This window comes from Rhinatrema bivittatum, chromosome 2 (assembly GCF_901001135.1).
Source record: "Rhinatrema bivittatum chromosome 2, aRhiBiv1.1, whole genome shotgun sequence".
NCBI lineage: Eukaryota > Metazoa > Chordata > Amphibia > Gymnophiona > Rhinatrematidae > Rhinatrema > Rhinatrema bivittatum.
The window spans coordinates 430,060,348-430,074,215 of NC_042616.1; the positions used below are offsets into that span (position 1 = coordinate 430,060,348).

At 42.5% G+C, this 13,868-nt stretch overlaps 1 protein-coding gene across 2 annotated transcripts in view; it reads left to right on the forward strand.

Annotated features, from left to right (window-relative positions):
• Positions 1-13,868, forward strand: part of LOC115084904 (pyrimidine-specific ribonucleoside hydrolase RihA-like) — a 139,432-nt gene that overhangs the window by 104,283 nt on the left and 21,281 nt on the right. For both annotated transcript variants that reach the window (XM_029590310.1, XM_029590309.1), the window contains exons 4-5: positions 5,101-5,212; positions 12,410-12,546. In XM_029590310.1, the coding sequence (XP_029446170.1) occupies positions 5,101-5,212; positions 12,410-12,546 (249 nt within the window). The remainder of the gene's footprint in view (positions 1-5,100; positions 5,213-12,409; positions 12,547-13,868) is intronic.

Here is a 13,868-nt window from a genome sequence, read left to right on the forward strand (position 1 = left end):
CAATAGAAATTAAGGAAGATGTTGTCCCTTCACATAATGAGTAATTATGGAAGTTTATTTGTTATATAAGGCCCCCTCATTATTAGTACCAAACTTGGGAAATGTTGGATGAACATGTATTGTTTTTGTTATTGGAATTATTGATTTGTTTCCAAGCTAGGATTACCTATTGGATTGTGAAGTAACATATTTTATGTTTTATGTGTAAGTTTTGAAAATGAATAAAGAGATAATTGAAAAAAAAATGAGGAAAATAATTAGAAAAAAACTGAAAGGTGCAGCTGCAAAGGTTAAAAGCATTCAACAGGCTTGGACATTGTTTAAAAATACAATCCTAGAGGCCCAGTCCATATGTATTCCACACATTAAGAAAGGTGGAAGGAAGGCAAAATGATTATCATCATAGTTAAAAGGTGAGGTGAAAAAGGCTATTTTAGCCAAAAAAACATCTTTCAAAAATTGGAAGAAGGATCCATCCGCAGAAAATAGGATAAAACATAAGCATTGTCAAGTTAAGTGTAAAACATTGATAAGACAGGTGAAGAGAGAATTTGAAATGAAGTTGGCCATAGAAGCAAAAACTCATAATAAAATCATTTTTAAATATATCCAAAGCAAGAAACCTGTGAGGGAGTTGGTTGGACCATTAGATGACCAAGGGGTTAAAGGGGCTCCTAGGGAAGATAAGGCCATTGCAGAAAGACTAAATGAATTCTTTGCTTCCGTGTTTACTAATGAGGATGTTGGGGAGATACCAGTTCCGGAGATGGTTTTCAGCGGTGATGAGTCAGACGAACTAAACGAAATCACTGTGAACCTGGAAGATGTAGTAGGCCAGATTGACAAACTAAAGAGCAGCAAATCACCTGGACCGGATGGTATGCATCCTAGGGTACTGAAGGAGCTAAAAAATGAAATTTCTGATCTATTAGTTAAAATTTGTAACCTATCATTAAAATCATCCATTGTACCTGAAGACTGGAGGGCGGCCAAAGTAACCCCAATATTTAAAAAAGGCTCCAGGGGTGATCCGGGTAACTATAGACCAGTGAGCCTGACTTCAGTGCTGGGAAAAATAGTGGAAACTATTCTCAAGATCAAAATCATAGAGCATATAGAAAGACATGATTTAATGGAACACAGTCAACATGGATTTACCCAAGGGAAGTCTTGCCTAACAAATCTGCTTCATTTTTTTGAAGGGGTTAATAAACATGTGGATAAAGGTGAACCAGTAGATGTAGTGTATTTGGATTTTCAGAAGGCATTTGACAAAGTCCCTCATGAGAGGCTTCTACGAAAACTAAAAAGTCATGGGCTAGGAGGCGATGTCCTTTTGTGGATTACAAACTGGTTAAAAGACAGGAAACAGAGAGTAGGATTAAATGGTCAATTTTCTCAGTGGAAAAGGGTAAACAGTGGAGTACATCAGGGATCTGTACTTGGACCAGTGCTTTTCAATATATATATAAATGATCTGGAAAGGAATACGATGAGTGAGGTTATCAAATTTGTGGATGATACAAAATTATTCAGAGTAGTTAAATCACAAGTAGACTGTGATACATTACAGGAGGATCTTGCAAGACTGGAAGTTTGGGCATCCAAATGGCAGATGAAATTTAATGTGGACAAGTGCAAGGTGTTGCATATAGGGAAAATAACCCTTGCTTTAGTTACATGATGTTAGGTTCCATATTAGGAGCTACCACCCAGGAAAAAGATCTAGGCATCATAGTGGATAATACTTTAAAATTGTTGACTCAGTGTGCTGCAGCAGTCAAAAAAAAATAAAAAATCAAACAGAATATTAGGAATTATTAGGAAGGGAATGGTTAATAAAACGGAAAATGTCATAATGCCTCTATATCGCTCCATGGTAAGACCGCACCTTGAATTCTGTGTACAATTCTGGTCACCACATCTCAAAAAAAATATAGTTGCGATGGAGAAGGTACAGAGAAGGGCAACCAAATTGATAAAGGGAATGGAACAGCTCCCCTATGAGGAAAGGCTGAAGAGGTTAGGGCTGTTCAGCTTGGAGAAGAGACGACTGAGGGGGGAAAATGATAGAGGTCTTGAACGAGTAGATGTGACTCTGTTATTTACTAGGGATGTGAATCGTTTTTGACGATATTTTTTAAATCGTCAAAAATCGTTAGAGTGTGCGATACAATACAAATTCCCCTGATTTATCGTCAAAAATTGTTAAATCGGGCATGGAAATTATTTGGGGGGAGGGCGGGAAAACCGGCACACCAAAACAACCCCTAAACCCACCCCGACCCTTTAAAACCAATCCCTTACCCTCCCCCACCCTCCCGAACTCCCCCAAAATGGGGGGGGGGGGGGTCCCGGCACGATCTCCCGCTCTCGGGCCATCGGCGCTATTTTGGCTGCCACTAATATAAATGGCGCCAATGGCCTGATAAAAAAAAACCCCACCGACCCTTTAAACCTACCCCCTTAGCCTCCCCCACCCTCCCAACCCCCCCCAAAAACCTTTTAAAATTACCTGGTGGTCCGGGGGGGCGCGGGAAGCGATCTCCCGCTCTCGGGCCATCGACTGCCACTCATAATGATGGCGCCGATGGCCCTTTTCCCTTACCATGTGACAGGGTATCCGTGCCATTGGCTGGCCCCTGTCACATGGTAGGAGCACTGGATGGCCGGTGCCATCTTTATGAGTGGCAGCCAATGGCCCGAGAGTGGGAGATCGCTTTAAAGATGGCGCCGGCCATCCAGTGCTTCTACCATGTGACAGGGGCCGGCCAATGGCACGGATACCCTGTCACATGGTAAGGGCAAAGGGCCATCGGTGCCATTTTTTTTTAGCGCAGCTGATGGCCTGGGAACGGGAGATCGCTCCCCGCGGCCCCCCTGGACCACCAGGTATGTGTAAAAAGTTTTTTGGGGGGTCAGGAGAGTGGGGGAGGCTAAGGGGGTAATTTTAAAGGGTCGGGGTGGGGTTTTTTTTTATCGGCGCGGGCCTCACTATAAAAAATTAGTGATGTGAATTGGAATCGGAACTGATCCCAATTCACATCTCTAACGATCAGATTCCCCCCCCCCCCCCAGCCGAACCCGATCGTTAAAACGATCGGGCACACGATTCTCATCCCTATTATTTACACTTTCGAATAATAGAAGGACTAGGGGACATTCCATGAAGTTGGCAAGTAGCACATTTAAGACTAATTGTAGAAAATTATTTTTCACTCAATGCACAATAAAGCTCTGGAATTTGTTGCCAGAGGATGTAGTTAGTGCAGTTAGAGTAGCTGGGTTCAAAAAAGGTTTGGATAAGTTCTTGGAGGAGAAGTCCATTAACGGCTATTAATCAATTTTACTTAGGGAATAGCCACTGCTATTAATTGCATCAGTAGCATGGGATCTTCTTAGTGTTTGGGTAATTGCCAGGTTCTTGTGGCCTGATTTTGGCCTCTGTTGGAAACAGGATGCTGGGCTTGATGGACCCTTGGTCTGACCCAGCATGGCAATTTCTTATGTTCTTATGTTCTTATGTGTGTGTGTGGAAGGGAATAAGACAGTAGTAGAAGAAATCACTGAAAAGGAATTAGAAAATGAGCGACAAGGGAAAAAATAGGAAAACGAGACCAGGATCAACTGATTAGAAAAATACAAAGATCAGACAACAAAGGTAAAAAAAACAATTATTTTGAGATGTTAGATTTGCCATCTTTGGGAATGTGCATTTCTTATATTTTTGTATTTTGCTGTTTCTTCAGTATTCCACTGTTCAGAGACTTTAGTTTCTCAGGCTTTCTATTTCGATTTTATCTGCATGTTTCTGTTTCTAATTTGTGGTCTCTTATTTCTGTATTAGGTAAAGATCGGTCTCTGTTTTGCCTGTGTGTGTGACTGAAATGCAGTATTTATGCTAGCGTGTCGTTTCTCTGTAGTAGTAGTCCAGCTTGTTCTGTTATTCCTGTAGGTGAAGTATTAATGTTCTAGGGCCTGGTGTAGTATTTGCATTGCTGCTTTTTCATAAGGTTGCTGTTATTTGAATCCTGAGAACCAGTGCTGTGACTGTATGGCAAGGTTCTAGATGCCTCTTTCTTTGCAAGAGTTTATGTTACTTCACAAAATAGCAATGGAGGGTTATTTTTTTGCTGAGGTGACACCAGAATTTGAAATTTTTTTTTATGTTAGTTGTAATGTGAATTGCCTTAGCTCTGCGCTGCACCTGTTCTGATGATTAATTATATTTTATTGTAGTTATGAAGATTTCTGGTTTTCTGCAAAGATGGTTTATGAAAGAATACATAAATTTTTGTTTTATTACATGATTGGATCTGATTGCTTTCTATACTTGTGCATTTATAAACTGCAATAATAAAATAAATTCTGATTAATAAGGAATTTTTACTGCTGGTAGGTGCTTGAAATAATTGAGGTAAAATGTTTTAAAGTTTCACTCATGATGCATAATGGCTGTCGCAAATTACTTAGAAAGCCAATCTAGGTGCAGTATATGGCATTATTTATCAATAAGAAAACAACTAGTAGGTCTCAGACCTGCATGCCTACAGTCTACCCATGTCTACCCTGGAACCAGGACTGAGTTCTGGTGCTATAACCCTTCATTTCAGAACCTGAAATTTTCCCCCTATTTTGTATTCATCCCAGCTCACTTTAGTCCATTCATTGCAGTGACAGTCTTCATCTGAGACTCATGTACCAGGGTTTCTTCACCTGTGAGCCTGCAGTCCAAAGCCCTACAGTCTGGCTACTAGGCATCAAAATTGTATGATGACTATGTCTCCAATCCCTCTACTCCCCAGAGGCTGTGAACACTGCTTCTGCAGCATTCCCCATCCTGGTCCACTTGAGGAGCAGAAAACCTGAGGTGGGAATTGAACCCAGGTCCCACTGCTGCTGAGCCACTGGACCAGCTCAAACTCTGAACAGAAATCCAGTTATCTTAGACCTCAGAAGCAAGGCCTCTCATACATTATGCTGCCATTGTCCCCATATATATTGTCAGATACAAGAATCCTACTGTTCTCTTTTAAATTCACTCTGCCATACTTATTGAACACCTGTTAAATAATAATTAACACACCTGTTCTTCTCTAGGTATCTTTGGTAGCTACAGGTCCCTTGACTAATCTGGCCATGGCTGTGAGAATGGATCCATCTTTTCCCAGTAAACTTAAGAATTTGTTTATTATGGGAGGAAACATGGAATGTAAGTACTAGATATAGGAATATACATTTAAAAAAATATATCGATTAATGTGTGATTATAACGTGAACTGGTTGCATTCAGATGAAAAGCATGGGATTCTGGAAAAGCAAATAAGTGGTAATATTGCATTAAAATTGTAGAAAAATGTTGTGTTTCCCATTGCTCTCTCACAAATACTAACTTCTCCCAAATATGCATCTTCTTATAAAAAACTCTGAACATAGAGTTGCTATGTGAATGTATAAACCAATTGATAAATAGCTCTTATAGCAGGACCATCATATTAGTAGGCTACTATTGTTTCTAGCCCTCCTTGATATAATCATTGCTCCGCTTTGTATTCTACCACTTTTTTAAAATAAATTTTGAATTTGAAAATAAAACCAATGTACTTATCTTGATCAGCACTGTATATCTGTGCCACTCATGTGAAAAACACTGACATCTTAGTAATAAATCTTCATCATACTGGTGAATGAATAATACTTGCTGTGATAATTGCTCTAACACAATGCACATCCCTATGGAGAGGTTGTGTCAACTTCTCTTCATGTAGAGATTCATTGAAAAAGTTTGACAAGAGGTGCCTAAACTTTTGCACACAACTCCAAATCTATCATGATACAATGTGAGTTCAAGATCTTTAACAGAAATGACCTAGAGGTTAGAGCAATGGGATTGTAGGGAGATACCAGACATTTTACTACTATATGCAGCCAAATATGAATACTGACTCCACAATATGGACTGACTTCACATGATGGACACCAACATGTATTTCAGTAGAAATACAAAGAATAACAATATGGGACTAAGTTATCTGAATTGCCTATTTAACTAAGGAATACAGCTTCTTTCTATGAACACTGACTTACGAAGGAGCCAAATCTGTCTGGAAACAAGAACAGCCAATAGGAACGAGCTTATCACGAAGGTGAACTGCTGCATTCAGGTCAGCTCACTCATCCAAATGTCATAGGACCGAGATCATGAATGATGGTCATGAAATTTCCACGTGGCAGGAGCAGTGACCCCCCACCCCAATGAAAAAAGGGGCCAGCAGTCTGAAAATGAAGTAGAGACTCTTTTCCATGCTCCTGTTTGACTATGCATGAACTTTTACATACGCTTGTCCTGCCTGTTAAAAACAGCAGGAGAGAGGGCTCACACCAGCAGAAGATGACACCAGAGACATCACCCCTTGCCCCTCCCTGCGATGAAGCAGAAGAGCTCCTGTGTCACCCTGAGATTGTCATGGATTAGTAAGGGGTGAGAGATATGCACAACTTTCTTCTGTTTCTAATACACATGTTCATTCTCACACAAACTCCCTTACATTCTCTCTCATACACATGCTCATTAGATCACAAGCTGTCTCTTGTACATGCTCATTGGTTCACATGCTGTCTCTCACAGACATGCTCACTGTGTCATACACTCACGCTCTTGATCACACACACACAAGCTCACTGGTTCACATGCTCTCTCTCACAGACATGCTCACTGTGTCATACATTCACGCTCTTGATCACACACACATGCTCACTGGCTCAATTGCTCTCTCTCACAGACATGCTCACTGTGTCATACACTCACGCTCTTCATCACACACACATGCTCACTGGCTCAATTGCTCTCTTTTATACTCACATACTGACCCACTGGCTTAAATAGTCCTCTTGCTCAACCACATGCTCATTGACTCTCTTGTTCTCTCTCACTCACAAGCATGCTCTAGTAACCACATTATGCAGTGCAACAATAGAAAACAGAAACATAATCACTTCTCACAAAATATCAAGCAATAAAATCAAGAGGTATAAGACATCATTCAGAATATTAAAACCATGAAAAGAATGAATATATCAAAGCAGTCAACAAACATACAGGGCCCAATATTCAAAGTGCATTCAGCACTAGATAGCTGGTTAAGTACCGGCTGCTGAATATGCGCTTACATTTAGTGGCTGCTGTTTAGCCACATAAGTCCCTTATATGGCTAAAACGTTAGCTTCCTAAGTGTTGCAACCATCGTGGCCCGACGGCTTCACTCCGCATACCTTTCTTTTTCTGCAGCTCCTCCTGCTCCCTGTGGACGTCTGGCTGCCACGGCGTCTGCCCGCCAGCTTCCTCGGACCGGCTTGGGCGCTGCCTCCTGCCATACTCCTCAGGTACCTTAGGGCGCACACGCTGTGTGGCCCTCATTCTTATTTCCTCTTTGGCGTCCCCCTATGATGACGTCACGCTGTCCAGATATTTAAGCCTGTTGTTTATTGCTAGCCTTTGCGTTAGCAAGGGAATTCCTATGGATGGGATTCGCTCTCCGTATCCAGCTACTCTGCCTCCAATTTCTATTTGGACTCTTGGCTGTTAACGGGGTACCCGCTCCTCGGGGGCCTCTCTGCTGCTTTCAGGTCGCTATCAGGAACCGGTACTCGCTCCTCGAGGGCCCATGTTCCCTGACTCGCTGCCTGTGTCCATCTCTTCTTCTACGTGGAAGAATTCACTACAGACACCATCTGTGAGTACTACTATCATCTACTCCTCAGAGCTGTTTCCCTGGAACCAGGTACTCGCTCCTCGAGGGCCTGCCTCCGTTCCAGCACCAGTGCCATCTTCCACGGAGAACTGCTGCGTGAGTACTTGCCAACAAGTCTCTGTGCCCAGGGATCTGGTACTCGCTCGAGGGCCAGCTCTCCCTATCTCTGGGCTTCTCCATACTGGGGACTCTGTGAATATCTCAGTGTACTCATTTTCTCAGTTCTTCTTCCTACAGCACTGCTACCAGAGAAGACACTGTTCCAGCGCCCTGAGGAATATCAGCCCAGCCAGGCTCCATCTTCTACTCACTACCGCCACCTCTGCTGGCTTCATAAACTGTCTAATAAAAGATATAATCTGTGTTTGTGTGTCTGGAGCTAACCCTGACCTGTGGCCCCTCACGGGACTTCCCCCTGTGGGCGTGGTCAGCTGCCACAGTGTCCAAGGGTCCACCCAAACCCTACAAAACATAACACTAAGGCCTGGATTCACCATTCGATTGCAGAATGGTGAATCCAACGAAAACGGGGGGGGGCTGCAAAAGCTGGCAGCCATCGCACCACCGCGGTGTTATCGCTGCCGGCTTTCACATCCAATAGCGCCACCGTGAAAGGTGGTGCTGTTGGGTGCGCTACTGGCGAAGATAACATGGCTTACCTTATTGCCGCCAGCGAAGACATCACGGAGTCCGCCCCAACGCCGCTCCGACTCCTCCCCTCGCCGCCCCAACTCCGCCCCTAGCAAGCTATCGCACGCGAAAAGGGACTTTTCTCTTGTGATAGTGGCTTATCGCATGCGATAAGCTTTACAAATGACTCCTAAGTTGTGGATGGGCAGTGGGTGGAGTGACTTAGCTGCATAACTTATGCAACAAAGTAGCAATATTTTGTCTTAGCTACATAAGTTTACCAGTTGCGTTAGACGATTATAACTGATACGGCTAAGTACAAATATATATGTGTATAATCAGTGACATGGCTGTGCTGCTGAATATACTGTGTAATTTAGCTGGATAAGTTATATCCAGCCAAGTTACTTAAACAGACATCTTTCAATATTGGGCCCCTAATGATTTAAAAAGTCACATAAATTTGTTCTAATATTTCCAAAACATCAATAAAATATTTCAAATCAGCAGACACATGAAATAACACCCAAAAATTTAAAATAATTAAAAATTAAATAATTAAAAAATCTCCAGCTCTCCGTAACAGAAAATAAATAAATAAATAACTATCTGATATCTTTTGATTTTCCAGAGAATTTGTGGATTTGGCTGAAGAAAGCCATACAATCTTTATCCTGTTTCTCTCTCCTTCACACACACATAGACACTCTCTTTCTCATACACATGAAGGCTCTCATATACACATGCAGATTCTGTCTCTCATACATACATGCAGGCTCTCTCTCATGCACACATGCAGGTACTCTCATATAAACATGTAGGCATGCTGTCTCTCATGCACTTATTCAGGCTCTCTTTCATACACACATGCAGTTGCTCTCTCTTCCTTACACATATTCAGGTTCTCTCTCTCATGCACATTTGCAAGCTCTCTCTCTCTCATACACACACACACACACCTCTCAGGCGTCTTTCTTTCTTCTGGGCCTTGGCCGAGCCCATGCTGCTCAGTTACTGCCAGAGGGGAAAGTGGGAGGAAGCGGCCCTGCAACCACCAGATGTTTCCTGTTGCCAAGCCTGTATGCCTTTCTTTGGGCTAAGACCTCCCTCAAGCCGTGTGGCCATGCCGAGATCTCCCTCAGACCGCACCAACACTTCCCTTGGGTCATGATGAGTTGGGCTCCGTCACAGCCCTGCCGATATCTGCCTCAGGCCACGTCGAGTTCTGTGGCAATCCCTCAGCAGGAGCTGAAATAACCACGTGACCAGTGCTACCGGCCCACCGGGGGATGCCTGATTCCCCAAAAGGCCAATCTGCCCCTGCCTATGGCAGGATTATTTATGTTTCCACCATTGTTTTCACAAGAGAAATAAAAAGTTGGTATTTGTTCCAGTTATAAAAGGATTGTGAGTAAGTTAATTTTGGAAGGGGCAATCTCTCGCTAAGTCTTGATATTCTTATTTGATGTAATTTCAGAATTTGTACTATGATGTTGAATTGTTCAAATATAACATTTATGGGGAAAAAAGTGATATGCCTCAAATAGCGGTAGTTTCCAGACTTAGGGTCTAATTACTAAGATGTGGCATGCATTATTTATAGGGACCTTTGTTTTCAGTTTTTATTTTATTTTCCCTGAGAATTTAAATGTTATAACAAGAAAAATCAGTGGAAAAATGACTTTTCCACTAATTTTTCTCCTGTTTGTTAGGACAAAGTCATATTTTCCTTGATTTTTTTCGCTATAGCATTGAAATTTCCAGAGAAAATAAAATAAAAACTGAATGTCCCTAATTATTTAGCACTGCTCCCATTATTTCTAATGTGGCTATTCACTAATAAATTATTAGTGAATAACTATTATTATTATTAGTAATAATAAGTTAACATGTGCCACACCTTAGTAAATACATTCTGGAGTTGAAATAATTTAGACCTTCATTGTGCAGACACTGTTTTTTTCTGTAAAAACAGTGTCTGCACAATGAAGAAGCCCTCTGAAAGTGGGGAGGACAATTATCAAAGCGTTTCCAAAGTAAAAAGCATTTTATCAGTGTAAATTGGAAGTCTGAAAGCTACGCTTCCTTAATGGGGATAAAATCATGTGTGTTCTTTCACAGCGTGTGTACTTTTCGCCACATTTAGACCCAAGGGATCATCTTGCTCAGGGGAGGAACATAATAGGGATGTGCAATCGTTTTTCCCGAATTAGGCAATGCCAACAAAATTGCCTAATTATGAATGGTTCGGGAGAATTCATTTTTGAGTTAGCGCGCACTAACTCCCAATAGCGTGCACTAACCCGAAAATCAGGGCCCCTGAAAAAAAAAAACCCTGAACTGCGGGAAAAACGAAATCCCCACAGGGGGACTCCGAAACGAAACCCGACACAAAACCTTTACCAGAAGCACATCTCTAGAACATAATGCATGTAGACTGTATTTTCAAATCTACCTGCATTATTTTCAACAAATAAATTACCTGCAGGAAAAGCAGATGCAAATGTATCCATGGGCACTTTTGCGTCAAACCAGGGAGCAAATCCTTTTGGTAAAATGTATCCAGATATGTTTGTTCCAAAAAAATGCATAGCTTAAAAATTGCTTCCTTTTATTACCTGAAACTAGATGGAATGAATGAAGGTTTCAAGAACTGGATGCCACCTCTTCCTGTTGCAAAGTTATTTTTATTCAGAATCACCTTGAATCTGGAGCTTCATTACTGGAAAGCTTTCCAATTCCACATTTTTGTTCCAACTGGAGAAGACTTTTGAACAAGAACAATTTTGGGAAGGAAAATATTGAATCTGTTATTGAAATCTTTTTGTGTGACTTAGAAATCATAAGTAAAGCATGGATAACCTTATTGTTCAACCACAGGATCACGAGACAATGGGTGGATCTATTGTGTCAAGGCTGTCTGATACCTACTGCCTGTTTCTTGTAGGAAAGAAACGTCTGAACAATAAGATATCCCATCACAAACTGTATTTTCTGAAACCTTTGCAGCATGTACTACAACATAGTCACTAGGGATGTGCAGCAGGGATGGATTCGTCCCATTCGGGATTCGGATTCGTAGGGGCCAAAATCCGTTGCATCCGTTCTCGGGGGCCCCCGATCCGTTCATATGTCAAAAAGGCATTCTTTCCCCCCCCAAAACCCCATCCCAACCCTTTGAAGCTACAACCCCCCACCTTCCTGACCCTCCCCCAAGACTTGCCAAAAGTCTCTGGTGGTCCAGCAGGGGTCCTGGAGCGATCTCCTGCACTCAGGCTGTTGGCTGCCGGTATTCAAAATTGCGCCGATAGCCTTTGCCGTTACTATGTCACAGGGGCTATCGGCACCATTGGTCGGTTGCTCCTACCATGTGACAGGGGCCAACCAATGGCACCGGTAGCCCCTATGACATAGAGCAAAGGCTATCGGTGCCATTTTGAATACTGGCAGCTGACGACCTGCGTGCAGGAGTTCGCTCCAGGACCGCTGCTGGACCACCAGGGACTTTTGGCAAGTCTTGGGGGGGGGGGGGTTTGGACTTGCCAAAAGTCCCTGGTGGTCCAGCAGGGGTCCTGGAGCGATCTCCTGCATGCGGGTCGTCGGCTGCCAGTATTCAAAATGGCGCCGATAGCCTTTGCCCTTACTATGTCACAGGGGCTATCGGCGCCATTTTGAATACTGGCAGCCGACAGCCCGAGTGCAGGAGATCGCTCCAGGAACCCTGCTGGACCACCAGGTACTTTTGGCAAGTCTTGGGGGGGTCAGGAGGGTGGGGGCCTATTCGTTGGTGCTCCATTGTATTCGTGGGGGTTCACCATAAGTTTCGGAGCCCCCACGAATACAACGAATATGGCATATACGTTGCGGATTCACAACACGTCGAAAACAAATGCACACCCCTAATAATCACCTTTACCTTCTCTGTAGTTTATGACTCCACAGGAACCATTGCGTTTTTAGCTTGTGTTATCTGCAATGTGTTGATTTCCATTTTATGATAATGTTAAAAATATTTTCCGTTTTTCCAGCAAGAGGAAATACAACAGCTTGTGGAGAGTTTAACTTTCTTGCCGATCCAGAAGGAGCCTACGTTGTCCTGAATGACTTTCACTGTCCCACTTACATTGCCACCTGGGAACATACATGTCGATGCAAACTGCCCTGGGTAATTTTAGCTTATCACTCTTAAAGTTATATTCTGACCTTTTAAAGGATAAAAGTTGCTGTTGCCATGTTGGTTCTATGAAAGATGGTATGCATAGAAGGCTGTTATATCTTTAGTTGGACCAACCAAAAGAAATTACTCAGGTATTGTGCATTAGCTATAGGACCCCTTCTTCAAATGCCTTTCAGCAGATTCTACCTTCTTTGCATCTTCTACATATGAAGAAGGAATCTGTGAGATCCTAAAAGGTAATGGACAACAACATCTACTGTATGTGAAATTGTTTGATATACTTTGTATAGATTTGCAGTCCCTTCAACTTCTGTTGCAATGGCTGCAGGGCCCTCATATACTGCAGCAGCAAGAGCCTTGATTTCACTTAAAGGATCAAGGCAACATTACCAAACAGAACTAACACCCCACTCAGGCAGCAGCTGGAGGATCACAGAGCTAGTATAATAGCTCTGTGGGAAAGGAGGCATAGAATTGAGGCCTTTAGGGAATCGGATGGAAGCAGGGAAAATGAAGAAAAAATTGAGGAAAGGAAAGGCAGGACCAGGAAGAGGAAGCAGGTGGGAGGGATCAGAATGGATTAGGGGTAGAGTACAGGAACAGGGAGATTTAGAGACTGCAGTATAGGTTCTGAGAGGGCGCAGATGGGGAGATGGGAAGGGGGCAGAAAGAAATCCAGAGTGGTCATCAGAGGGTGTTTTGCGGGAGCTGAAAGCATTAGGTAGGGAGAAGCACAGTGAAAAGAGACAAAGAGTGATAGGGAATGATCAGACAAAACAAAAAAAGAGCAAAAGTATGAGGCAGAAGGAGGGAGGTTAGGGAAAAGGGAAAGGAGGTCAGTGAAGAATAAAGATCAAAGGATGGAAAGAAACATCTTTATACTTAACAGTCATTTAAACAAATTTATGTAGAATTTTTCTAATCAGCATAGGATGACAAATATAGACATTTTTGAATGGTGTCAAAGACATGGAGCTGGGTCTCTGATTTCTTTTTGCCATTGCTTGGCATATGATGCAGCAGGAAGGAATAAAGGTTAGATCTAATAGAAATACTGTGTGTAATTGGCCCTTCCTGAACACCTTTCACATACTTAAAATGTGTGAACATAACACAGCATTGTGCTTCAAGTGATAGAATTTGAGAATCAATAAAATGCTGTCTTCAGAAATGAGTGAATAAAATGCCTTGTGGAAAGTTGTAGAACATAAGAAGATACGAACCACCATACTGGGTCAGACCAAGGGTCTATCAAGTCCAGCCCAGTATCCTGTTTCTAACACTGTCTAATCCAAGTCACAAGTACCTGG